The 12,686-nt window shown below is 48.4% G+C and overlaps 1 protein-coding gene and 1 long non-coding RNA gene across 2 annotated transcripts in view; one reads left to right on the top strand and one right to left on the bottom strand.

Annotated features, from left to right (window-relative positions):
• SERINC5 (serine incorporator 5) overlaps positions 1-830 on the bottom strand; it is a 37,529-nt gene extending 36,699 nt beyond the window's left edge. Inside the window, exon 1 of the mRNA XM_076362367.1 lies at positions 748-830. Coding sequence (XP_076218482.1) covers positions 748-774 — 27 coding nt within the window. The 5' untranslated portion in view covers positions 775-830. The remainder of the gene's footprint in view (positions 1-747) is intronic.
• A 324-nt stretch (positions 831-1,154) lies between these two features.
• The window catches only part of LOC143172692 (uncharacterized), a 20,498-nt gene continuing 8,966 nt past the window's right edge, over positions 1,155-12,686 (top strand). Inside the window, exons 1-2 of the long non-coding RNA XR_012997393.1 lie at positions 1,155-1,493; positions 4,281-4,352. This is a non-coding gene — a long non-coding RNA (uncharacterized LOC143172692). The remainder of the gene's footprint in view (positions 1,494-4,280; positions 4,353-12,686) is intronic.

The raw sequence follows: 12,686 nt of genomic DNA, 5'->3' as shown, positions 1-12,686 counted from the left end.
TCTGAGCAGTGACAGGCAACCAGCAGCTAAAAGAGAAGTTAAGACCATTCCACTTCTTATGCCGTGGGGTCTCATCTCCCCACCACCAGGCACCAGTGGCAATTACCTAACCGCCTCTCGTAGCTCTGAGTGATCTGCCACCCCTTTGGGAACTGCTCATTGCAGCGCAGGTCTTTGGGAAGGCTCCTCTCCATGTCCATTCGCATCCCACTGCCCCACCACAGCTCCTGACGCGGACGCCCGCGAGCAGAGCGACTCTCTGCTGCCCGCAGTACACACCTTGGGGAGGCAGGCAGCGTTCAACTGCCTGTCCTGAAACCCGAGGGGAATTCATCCAGGAAACTCCGCAAAAACACCACCATAAACACTTAAAGAGCCAAGCTTTCCAGGCAGGCACCCCCGCCGCACTCGGCTCCCCCTCTGCAAGTGCTGCTGTTATTTTAAGGCGTTAATTGCCCCGGGGAGGACGGCTCCCGGAGGCTGACCGTGCGGCCGAGGGGCAGCGGAGGGATGCGGCCCCCCATCCCCCGCGGTGGGCCGTCACCACCCCACCCCGCGGGGCGCTCCCCCGGGACCTCGCTCTCCGTGACGACCGCCGGAGCCCCCGGGCGGGCCCCCAGTGCCGTCTCCCGGGGGATCCCCCCACGCTCCCGCCCGGCGCCGGGGGGGCTTGCGGGGCCCGCGCCGCCCGCCGCGCACACCTGCCGGCCTCCCCGCGCCCCCCCCCCCAGCCCTCCACCTCTCTACCTGGCCGGCGCAGCAGGGCGCGGACATGCCGGCGGCGCGGCGCGGCCTGGCTCCCTCGCTGCCTCCCTCATGCGGGAGCGGGCAGGGCCGGGCAGGGCAGGGCAGGGCAGCGCGCTGGGCGCCGCCGCCGCGGGCGGAGCGGCACCGCCTCTGCCCCGCTGCCGGCCGCGACGCCCTCGGCCCGGCCCCGCCGCCCGGCTTCCGCTGTCGTCAGCCTGCGCGGCGGGGGGGGGTGCGGGCCCGGGGGCTCCGCGCCGTTCCCGCGCCCCGAGACGCCGCGTAACGGCGGCGCTGCGGCGGTCGCTGCTCCCGCCGGCGGGCCTCGCCGGCCGGCCTGCCCCGCCGGAGGCCCGCCTTCCCCGAGCGAGGGGACGCCCTCCGAACCGGGAGCCCTACGTCCGCCGGTGGGGGGAGCACCCAGCCTCCCAGCCGGGCCCGGGGGAACCGTGCCTCGGCTAACGGCGGCAGCGCGCTTGTCTTGCACGGCCGTCAGAGCAGCAGGTGTGAACTTTCCCGTTTCGCTTGCCCGAGCCGACGGAAGTGGCGGTGCCATCCACAGCTCTGCCATTTAGCTTGAATCCGTGCAGGAGTGGCCTCCGCAGGCTGTCCTGCTCTCAAGGACGCTGCTAAGATCACCTGCCTGCTCATATACCCTGTAAAACACCTGTTTCTTGGTAGCTGGAATTTAACGAACTCGCTGAATAAGACAAATAAACACCGGGATCTTAGAAGACCAGGCATCAAATGTAAGTTCAACACTGCAATGCACCAACCTTGGGTTCACACTGCTTTGCCGCATCCCATGGCCCCTGCACTGCCCGCACCTTCATGGAAAAGCCGTGTTTGTTCAAAGGACGGCTTGAGGGCTGTGCTTTCCTAACAGGAGCCGAGATCTTTCCCGGTGTTTCCAAAACACTTTCTCCAGCATCGGTTGCTAGGAATCAAGTGCAGTACTAGGCAGTAGCTGAGCATCTCTGAGCTTCCTATGTGATGATAGGGTATCTTTGCTATCGCAGACAAAGCCACCAACAGCAGCAATGAGGGTCTCTCTGAAAAGACGCCCTTGCCTCGTCTGCTTTGTTGTCTCTGTGTGTGTGCATGCTATAATATTTAAGATAACTATTTGGAACTTTATTTCTAGTCTCAAAATGCCCTAGCTTTAGGAATTCAGTGTGACTAAAAGCTATTAAACTGCATACAGGTACATACATCTAGATAATGTAGCTACATGTACCAAAAAAGAAATTGGTATGGATTGCAGGATGTATTGCATAAAACCCCTTCCTCTTTCCTCGTGTGTGCAAATAAACAGAAAGTCGATGCTTTAGGAAACGGATCCTATGATGAATCGGCATTACATAATTTGGTGTTATACTGGGCACCAAAGAGACCAGCGTTACCATAAGGGTACAGCTTATAAAAAGCAGATGTGCTTTATTTTTAATGGTGCTCTAACATTCCATACACTCAGTTAGAGATGGGCTATTTACCACTGTTGCAAGATTAATTCTATCAACCAGATGGTTATTTAGGTGCAAAGGACACCAGCTTGTGGGCATCCCAGAGGACCCCACCACAGTTCAGGCACCAACGCAGCTGACGCTTCTGCTCTGTAGGAGCAGCAAAAGCCCCAACCTCAAGTGACGACTCCTCAAGTCAGGACTGGGGGTAGGAGTCTCAGCACACCTTCTCTGATTTACAGCTCCTCTCCCCAGAGGCAGAGCTGAAGAGAAAGAATCAAGAATTGAACGACAGACAGGAAAGCAGTGTGGCCGCTGAACAGGCAATGGAAAACCACTGGTGTTTTTAACTTTGAAACATAGTCAGGTTCTTGAAGCATGTGGTTAAGACATGGGAACATGAGCATCACAGTACAGTAAGAACTCAGCAAAACTGCATTCATCTTCTATTTCTGTTCCAGACGTCTTACACAGTCACGAGAAGCTGACTGTGAGGCTTTGCTTAATTTCCACATCTGCAAAATCAACTCAAAACATGAAGGAGTATCTGAGGTTTAATTTAAAAATGAAACTGCCTTGCAAAGAGAGACCGGTGAAGTGACATACGGGTATGGTGGAAGAGTGCACCCACAACAGCATGTCTGCTGTTGTTGCGATAGCAACAAGCATTCACTGGGTGGGGAACATTCACTGCTCCATGCAGGTCTGTTAATGCCAGCACCATTATCACGGACACAAGTAAGTCCAGCCTCTGCACTGAAGAAAACAGCAAAGCTCTGTAATGGACTTTCCAATCAGTTAGAGCACCCCAGAGCCCTGGGATGTGCACCTTGGCTTGTTAAGTGAAAAATTCGTCACCAGAAAGGCTTGAACTTTCCTGCTGTGTTGCTGGCAAGCGTTAAGCAGGCTAATAGCAAAGCAATGAGCAGATGTTACTGCATGGAAAGAACTGTCACTCTGAAACTATCCATGCGTTTAGAATAAGGTTTACACATCAAATTCATATTCTAAAATCAGAAAAGGCTGTTGTGTTCCCCTAATCTGATTTACTGGCCAGAAATCTTCAACCAGTAATTCCTGCCTCAGACTGTTCCTTTTGGTGGGGTAAAGTGTGCCTCTCTGAAGAGATGCTAATTCTGACTTAGGGCTTTCAAGTGACGGGGAATCCATAGCATCAGTAGAGAAAGGCAAGACGCTTTGGCCTTGCTTTGTATAAGGAATTTTACGAACAGATTTACAGCGATTTAATGAGTCAGGCAGAATGGGGGCAAGAAGTGGTCCCATGGTAAGTAAGACAGCGAAGGAGTACCCAGGAACGGAGTGAAAACTCTGGTCTCAGTTCAAGTGCTGGGGAGTGAGGAATGAAGGAAAGTGTTCAGCTGTAAGTTGTAACCATGTGGCACTTCTCAGAAAAAATCCTGGTAAGAAGCCAGTTGTGCCCTGGGAGCAAGCCACTTTCCTCCCTCAGTGTGTACGCAAGCAGAGCAGAGTAGCAGAACCTGAAGTCCCAGAAGCATGTCACTTTGATCCACTTACCTTCAGGCAGCCTACAAAACTCTGCCTGCAAGATACCCAGCCCTGTTTCATACACACCAGTGACCTTCTGTGGCATGTCAGCTTTGCTCAAGTCACCAGGAAAGGCATTACCCTTGGATCCCAACTGCAGTTTCACTCGCAGATGTTGCACCCTTACATGCATCCACTTCACTCATTCCCAACTCATTTCTACATGGGTTATTGTAACAGAAGCAGAGATTCTCGCTGTCCCCCTTCACTGTGAGAAGGCGGCAGCATTACTACCTCTATAGAGAACTCAAAAGATGTTAGTGGTGAAGCAGAAAGCTTTTTGGCATAGTACAGGGAAATCACAACTTACCAGGAATGCTCGAGGACTCTCTGCTTCTTCAGTACTCGCGTAGTATGAACCAGCTCAGTGTATTTTAGGGTAAGAATATTAGGAATTATGCCGTTTAGTTCACACCTTCTGAAATGAAGCTGCAACTTGGAATGATGCCTTCAATGTTTTCTAATTTCAAGATTTTTCAGTAATTAAAGTATTTTTTTTTGTGCCAGCTGGCAAAGAGAAGAGCACAAGAAGTCTGCATCCAATGAGAATGAGAAATCTACCACTTGGCTGTTTTTCAGGTGAAATTAAATACAGAAAATCTTTCCAAATGTAAATGCAATCAGAAAGAAAACAAAACCAGATTGTTACACATCATGGTGGCCACTTACATAAAATTAGTTCATTTTTATAGTGTTCATTTAGACTTCATATGCCTGTTAAAATACAAAAGATGTAAAATTGCTTTTCAGGTAAATGTGTATTTTGCTTGAGCCTAGCAATTAGACACCAGTCAAAAATGTGGTTATGGGAAGGAGGGGAAATGTCTATGTATGTGCATGCATGTGTTCTGGAAACCACCACTCAGATCCAAACTGAACCTCTTACACAGCTAATGACCTAACTGTTGTGATGTTTGCTGGAATAGCTTCCTGTGGAAAAGGTATGCCAGTAGAGGGGAGCACCATGCAAAGGTGTGATCAGACAGTAAAAATAATTTGCCACCTAGGAGTTTTACTGGTGTGTGACTGCAAGACCATCCCCGTCTCACAGTCTAGGTGGCTGCAGGCCATCATAAACGCATGACTTCCTCAGTTTTTTTTCCAAGTACGCACCAGCACCTGAATTATGGACCACTTCTCCCCAGATCCTCTTAGGTAGCCAAGGGCTTCCAGAACCTTTGGATATCTTCCAAAAGCCAGTGTATCTAGGAATTGTGCCAGGACCAGCTGTCACAGCACAGCGTAGCCCAGCTGTAGAGCTGACAAAAAGTAAGTGGAAATAGCCCACGTGGACACAAAGGTGCACCATTAGCAGTTGAAGCATCTCAGAGGTATTTTAATGCTTGGCTCGGTGCAGGAAGGCCAAGGGCAGGGTATGGCCCATGCCAGTATTCGCCAAGAGCACAAAGTCACCAGTTACTCTTCTAGCTCGGAGTTCTGGGCCGCTACACCTTATTTTTTTGACTCTCCAGTTGCTACTCTGCTTAAAAATAAATAAATAAGTAAGCACATTATGATAATGCCTGCAGAGAGTCCAATGACAGTTAGGAAAAAATGTAACTTTTATGTCGTCTTTTGACGTTTGAGCTTTTAGGATCTAAGCTTTCAAGCTGTTGTCAGCCTCTCTAGGGGCAGGAGACTACATCTCCCAGCAGCAGCTTTCAGAAAAGCATCAGTTGGCTTGGGATCTAGTAACAGACATATACTCTAGTATTTGTTACTCTTATAATTGGGTGATCACCTTCAAGATCATGGGTGGAGGTGCGGGGAGGCACACAGAGCAACTATAATAGCAAAGAGAGCACTGAATGATCTGCCAGTGCAAGGCGAGAGCAACCTGCAACTACAAATCTCCAAGATGGGGCTGCTGATGACAGAGACTGTCAGTGCACGTGAGGCCAGACACGCACATGTAACTGGCCCTGCCAGAATATCAGGTTGGTCATGATGCTAAATGGTGGTATCTTCCACTGTATCTTTATTAGTGTTCTGTAATTCACACTAATCTTTTCTAGCTGGTAGTAGTTATTTAAAAAAAAAAAAAAACAAAAACCACATGCACTTAAGTAGTCAAATTTGGTTAGATTCTGACCAAATGAAATGTTTTAAATCACTTGTTGGACTTGAAAGAAAGCATTTCATAGCATTTGAAGATTTTTGTATTAAAAAACTCACAAGGCTGGTATTTCCAGGCAAATTTACTTAAAAAAACCTTTTATTTTGGGAATGATAGTTTAATAAACTGGTTGCTTGGTTGTTTTTTCACTCCACTGTTAATTCAAAGTGGACTAAAATCTACATTGTCTATTAAGGAAACGCACCAACTAAACCTTTCTGAGTAGGTTAATTTTTGTAACCGAAGTACAGAAGAGTAGTATTACACAGCTTTGCTGTGTAATAGAGTAGTAATTACTCTCCAGGTGCTGCATTTGCACGCTCTTTGTTGACCCTTTTTAGCACAATACCATGTAATGCCAATTATAAATGTCATTCTTTCTGACCTCTCAGCCACTGTATGCAGTATAGCGCTTCATTCCTAAATCAGGATTTTATTATACGATGTCTCAGGTTTCTTGATCACAGCTGATACCTTTGCCTTACAAATAACTGACACAGACATTTAACTTGGGTGACACTAAGGAAATACTGTGCTAGGAGAAAAGGAGACAGCAGCATTCCCCAGCACATTTACACATTTCTGACACTCAGGTAACCAGCCAGCAGCAGGGAGTCTGGTGCTGGCTTGAGAGACACTAAGTCTTACTGGAGTTAATGAGTGACAGATGGAAGAAAGGAAGCCTGCATGCCCCCGAGTGACTAGATAAGGTCAATATAAAGGGCCTTATTAAAGAAGTTCTACAAGTATATGAAGTTACGCAGGCTGAGGCTGCATGCTGAGAGACAGTCCAGTTCCCCATCCTTACAAGGAGCTTCAAGCGGGCAGAGTGATGATTCTCAGAGAGACAAGTGTTAGGTTTAGGTCAGACAGTTGTTACCACATCCGACCATCTGCCTTATTTCTCTGTCAGACACTGTCTAGTGGCAGGGAAAACTGATCTGGTCATAAATCAGCATTTCAACTCCTGCAGTTAAGTCTGATAGATTAAAATCGGTTTCTACCATCATATATAAAGATCAAAACCATGGTGGCACTGTCTTTCTGCACTGTTGACTTCCTCAGGATGCTGATGTGAGAAAACCAGAGGAAGCTCCTGAACACATGGGTAAGTTTCAAGTAGAAAGAAAAAGACAATTTTACATTTGTCAACCCAGTAGTAGACTTCTTCAGAATTGCCAGATTGCAATACTTTGTTAATTATCCGTTGTCAGTGAACTTTTATTTAAAAAACAACAAAAAAAGAGAGATTATAGAATCATAGAATCATTAAGGTTGGAAAAGACCTCTAAGATCATCGAGTCTAACCGTCAACCCAACACCACCATGCCCACTAAACCATGTCCCTAAGCGCCTCATCTACACGTCTTTTAAATACTTCCAGGGATGGGGACTCCACCACTTCCCTGGGCAGCCTGTTCCAATGTTTAACCACTCTTTCAGTAAAGAAATCTTTCCTCACTTCCAATCTAAACCTCCCCTGGCGCAACTTGAGGCCATTTCCTCTCGTCCTATCGCGAGTTACTTGGGAGAAGAGACTGACACCCACCTCGCTACAACCTCCTTTCAGGTAGCTGTAGAGAGCGATGAGGTCTCCCCTCAGCCTCCTGTTCTCCAGGCTAAACAACCCCAGTTCCCTCAGCCGCTCCTCATAAGACTTGTTCTCCAGACCCCTCACCAGCCTCGTTGCCCTTCTCTGGACACGCTCCAGCACCTCGATGTCCTTCTTGTAGTGACGGGCCCAAAACTGTATTGTATTCGAGGTGCAGCCTCACCAGTGCCGAGTACAGGGGCACGATCACTTCCCTACTCCTGCTGGCCACACTATTGCTGATACAGGCCAGGATGCCATTGGCCTTCTTGGCCACCTGGGCACACTGCTGGCTCACGTTCAGCCGGCTGTCAACCAGCACCCCCAGGTCCTTTTCCCACAGGCAGCTTTCCAGCCACTCTTCCCCAAGCCTGTAGCGCTGCATGGGGTTGTTGTGACCCAAATGCAGGACCCTGCACTTGGCCTTGTTGAACCTCATACAGTTGGCCTGGGCCCATCGATCCAGCCTGTCCAGGTCCCTCTGCAGAGCCTTCCTACCCTCGAGCAGATCAACACTCCCGCCCAACTTGGTGTCATCTGCAAACTTACTGAGGGTGCACTCGGTCTCCTCATCCAGACCATCGATAAAGATATTGAACAAGACCGGCCCCAAAACTGAGCCCTGGGGAACACCGCTCGTGACCGGCCGCCAACTGGATTGAACTCCATTCACCACCACTCTCTGGGCCCGGCTGTCCAGCCAGTTTTTGACCCAGCGCAGAGTACACCTGTCTAAGCCGTGAGCCGCCAGCTTCTCGAGGAGAATGCTGTGGGAGACGGTGTCAAAGGCCTTGCTGAAGTCCAGGTAGACCACATCCACAGCCTTTCCCTCATCCACTAGGCGGGTCACCTGGTCATAGAAGGAGATCAGGTTGGTCAAGCAGGACCTGCCTCTCATGAACCCGTGCTGGCTGGGCCTGATCCCCTGGTTGTCCCACTCATGCCTTGTGAGCGCCCTCAAGATGAACCGCTCCATAATCTTCCCCAGCACCGAGGTCAGGCTGACAGGCCTGTAGTTCCCCGGATCCTCCTTCCGGCCCTTCTTGTGGATGGGCGTCACATTGGCAAGCCTCCAGTCATCCGGGACCTCCCCCATTAACCAGGACTGCTGATAAATGATGGACAGTGGCTTGGCGAGCACCTCTGCCAGCTCCCTCAGCACTCTCGGGTGGATCCCATCCGGCCCCATAGACTTGTGAGTATCCAGGTGGCGTAGCAGGTCATTGACTGCTTCCTCTTGGATTATGGGGGGTTCATCCTGCTCGCCGTCCCTGTCTTCCAGCTCGGGGGGCCGAGTACCCTGAGGATAACTGGTCTGCCTGTTAAAGACTGAGGCAAAGAAGGCATTGAGTACCTCAGCCTTTTCCTCATCCTCAGTGACAATGTTCCCCCCCGCATCCAATACAGGATGGAGATTCTCCTTGGCTCTCTTTTTGTCATTAATGTATTTGTAAAAACATTTTTTGTTGTCTCTAACGACAGTGGCCAGATTGCGTTCTAGCTGGGCTTTTGCCTTTCTCATTTTCCCTGTGCATGACCTAACGAGATCCCTGTACTCTTCCTGAGTTGCCTGCCCCTTCTTCCACAAGTGGTAAACTCTCCTTTTTTTCCTGAGTCCCAGCAGAAGCTCCCCGTTCAGCCAGGCCGGTCGTCTTCCCCACCCGTTCTTATGGCATATGGGGACAGCCTGCTCCTGTGCCTTTAAGACTTCCTTCTTGAAGAATGTCCAGCCTTCCTGGACACCTTTGCCCTTCAGGACTGTCTCCCACGGGACTCTCTCAACCAGTGTCCTGAACAGGCCAAAGTCCACCCTCCAGAAGTCCATGGTTGTGGTTTTGCTGCCCCCCTTCCTTACTTCACCGAGAATGGAGAATTCTACTATTTCATGGTTGCTCAGCCCAAGACGGCCTCCGACCACCACATCTCCCACCAGTCCTTCTCTGTTAGTAAACAGCGGGTCAAGAGAGGCACCTCCCCTGGTAGGCTCCCTTACCAGCTGTGTCAGGAAGTTGTCTTCCACACGCTCCAGGAACCTCCTAGACTGCTTCCTCTCTGCCGTGTTGTATTTCCAGCAGACATCCGGGAAGTTGAAGTCCCCCACGAGAACAAGGGCTAGCGATTGAGAGACTTCTGCCAGCCGCTTGTAGAATGCTTCACCCGCCTCTTCATCCTGGTTGGGTGGTCTATAACAGACTCCCAGCAGGATATCTGCCTCGTTGGCCTTCCCCCTCATCCTTACCCATAGACACTCAACCGTATCATCATCACAATCATTGAGCTCTAGACAATCAAAACACTCCTTAACATACAGATTCATTCATGGATGGCAAATCCATGCAGGATGGCAGAAGTATTCTTTGAGGGTACCTGCCTACCAGCCTGGTCCAAACTGGAGGTTTCCCAAAACCAAAGCACATAGTTCACAACCTGTTGCCAAAGTCAGCTTAGTGTAGCTGTCAGTGTCCCTACTGAAGTGGCACAAATACCTTGTAGTCGGCAATAAACCACATTCCACTAATGCTTTCTAATGAAGAGTGAAATGCCCCCTCTCCTCCTCCCTTCTCTGCATACCATTCTGTTCTTATCACAGTAATGAATGCTGTTAGTGTGAAGGTTTCTGGGCACAATTTGAGCCAACAGCACTAGAGGAAGCGGTCACAACACTGATGGCCTCTGCGCTGACCACACATCAATCCTCTCAGAAAATCCTCGTGCAGGACCTGCCTGCCTGTGGATTTGATTCTTTGGAGGGAAGAGACAGAACCCTCCCCGCTCAACACCCTTGTCCTTTCATTTGAAAGAATAAGAGTTTCTAAAAGGAAATAAATAGAAATTTTCTGAATAAGTTGCTCACAAATAGAAGGAAAAAAAAGAGAAAATACTAGAACTGACCACAGAGATGATATGAGGCTAGTTCAATAGCATCAAAACTGAGATTTTATTCCAGCTTTACTTGGGGAAGCTTGAAAATGAGAAATTGGCATTATACGATGAACAAAGTTTGGCCAAGCAGAATTCTCAAGCTAGCAAGAACAGAGCTGCTTCTGGAGCCTTCCTGGTAGTGGTGCTGGGCTACAGGAGGAACAAATCTAATTCCCAGCAGGTCTTCGGGAAGACTAGAATAAACAGAAGGTTCTCCTAGGCAGTGCTGTATTTTGGAGCCAAAAAGAGACTGCAGCCATGCATGTCTTTTCCCCAGCCTCTCACACTACTGGATATCAGCAAGGTGTTATGTCAAAACACACCCTGCCAAAAGTGTTCAAAGCACTCAGTTTACCTCTCTGAGAAGTTTCTCTATCTCAGCCTGACCAGCTACATCCAGACCTATCCCTGTTTTATCCTGTGATTTTATTACAGCCATGTGGAGAGAATACCTTACCTCAGAGATGAAGCTGACATAACCGAGTATGAAATGCAAGGGGGAACAGAGGGATTCAAAGAAAAGCAGGCCTAACTATAGCCTTTTTTGTAATGATCCCGCCCTTCTCTCAGAGAAGCAAACGAGTATTAAAAGGTCACAGGTGAAAACTGCTCTGTAAAGGAATCATTACATTGGAGCACATGGAGCATAAACATTTGTGCACCAGAAGAAATGACTGAGTAGGAGTTAAGCGAGCAGTGTACGTGCAGTAAGTCAAGAGACCAAGAACAGTCACAAAAGCCAAGAACAAACACAGGTAAAAGCAAAGAACTGGCAGTGCTGCCTGGAGTGCTGACAGCATCAAAGCCACACCATGGATAAGAGCATACCACAAATGCAAAGCAACTACTGTATGTTACAACTCAATCTGGCCCTGAGCCTTCTTTGTCAAAACAGAAAGGCTGCAGGGATCACGCAGCGTTGGCACCAATCAAGAACCAGGGAGACAAGATGAGGATGTGATAGCTAGCAGTCCTTGTTCTCCATGCCACCACAAGTAATCCTGGTATCTGTGAGAAAATGAAATCAGTTTTGTTTAAAACAGAGAGCACCTTCCCCTTCTGTATTATGTGCTCATACAATGAGTTTTGCTACATTTATTGTGGCAACAAAGTGGAAGGAAGAAAACAAAGTTTTAATTCAATAATGTAAACAGTATCAGTACAATGCATAGAAGTCACTCAAATTCCATTCAGTCTCGAGGTAAGAGCCATCAAATTTGCAAAAAGAAGTACTAACCTTTCAGAAAGAAACAGCAGTAACTCATGATAAAAAGGTGGTAAGGGCCAAAGAACTGTCTCAACCCAAGAGAGAAGGCATTTAGATTGTGTTCCAGTTTGCACAAGCGTACAACTTAGACCTTTGCACAAGCATGCACATTGCAGGCTCAAGACAAACCATCCTTGATTGTTGTGGTTCTGAACAGAAGCCAAGTAGATTGCAGCAGCTGTATATTCAATGAGTTGGTGTGATAAAAGACAGATTGTCAAAGCTGAAGCATGATTAGCATAATACAAAGCTTACAAGGTAACCAAGTCACAAATTAAACAGTATTTAGATGACTAATTGCATATGATTGCATGTTAAGTTATACTCACCAGCAGTCCCAACTATTCCTTTGAGAGTTCTGACCTAAGTCACAAAAGTTAAATCAAGCTGTCCAAAAGCCTGAGATTAAGAAAAAATATTGTGCTCATCCTTTTTCTAATCTTACCTTACTCTGTGATGTACATACACTTTATCTATGCACAACACCACCATTAAGAGCAGGGCAATTTTAGTCCCTGACACAGGCAGCTTCATTCATGAACTCAGCTGAAAACAACTTACTGTATACCCTCACGGTATAGAACAGACCCCAACCGTACACACAGTGCACAGTATGCCAGATGAATTGCAGTGTGGGAGCTGGAAGGGAACAGCTCCTGAACTTATATTATATACAAGCATTGCTATTTTTGAGCATCTGCTGTGGTGAACACATGGCTTCATAGAATCATGGAATAGTTTGGGTTAGAAGGGACCTCTAAAGGTCATCTCATCCAACCCCCCTGTCGTGGGCAGGGACATCTTCAGCTGGATCAGTTCGCTCAGAGCCCCATCCAGCCTGACCTGGAATGTTTCTAGGGATGGGGCATCCACCACCTCTCCGGGCAACCTCTGCCAGTGTTTCACCACCGTCAGTGTAAAAAATTTCTTCCTTATATCTAGCCTAAATCTACCCCCCTTTAGTTTAAAGCCATTCCCCCTTGTCCTGTCGCAACAGGCCCTGCTAAAAAGTTTGCT

Source organism: Aptenodytes patagonicus, chromosome Z, assembly GCF_965638725.1.
Source record: "Aptenodytes patagonicus chromosome Z, bAptPat1.pri.cur, whole genome shotgun sequence".
NCBI classification, from domain to species: domain Eukaryota; kingdom Metazoa; phylum Chordata; class Aves; order Sphenisciformes; family Spheniscidae; genus Aptenodytes; species Aptenodytes patagonicus.
This window is presented reverse-complemented; position numbering and strand designations above follow the sequence as displayed.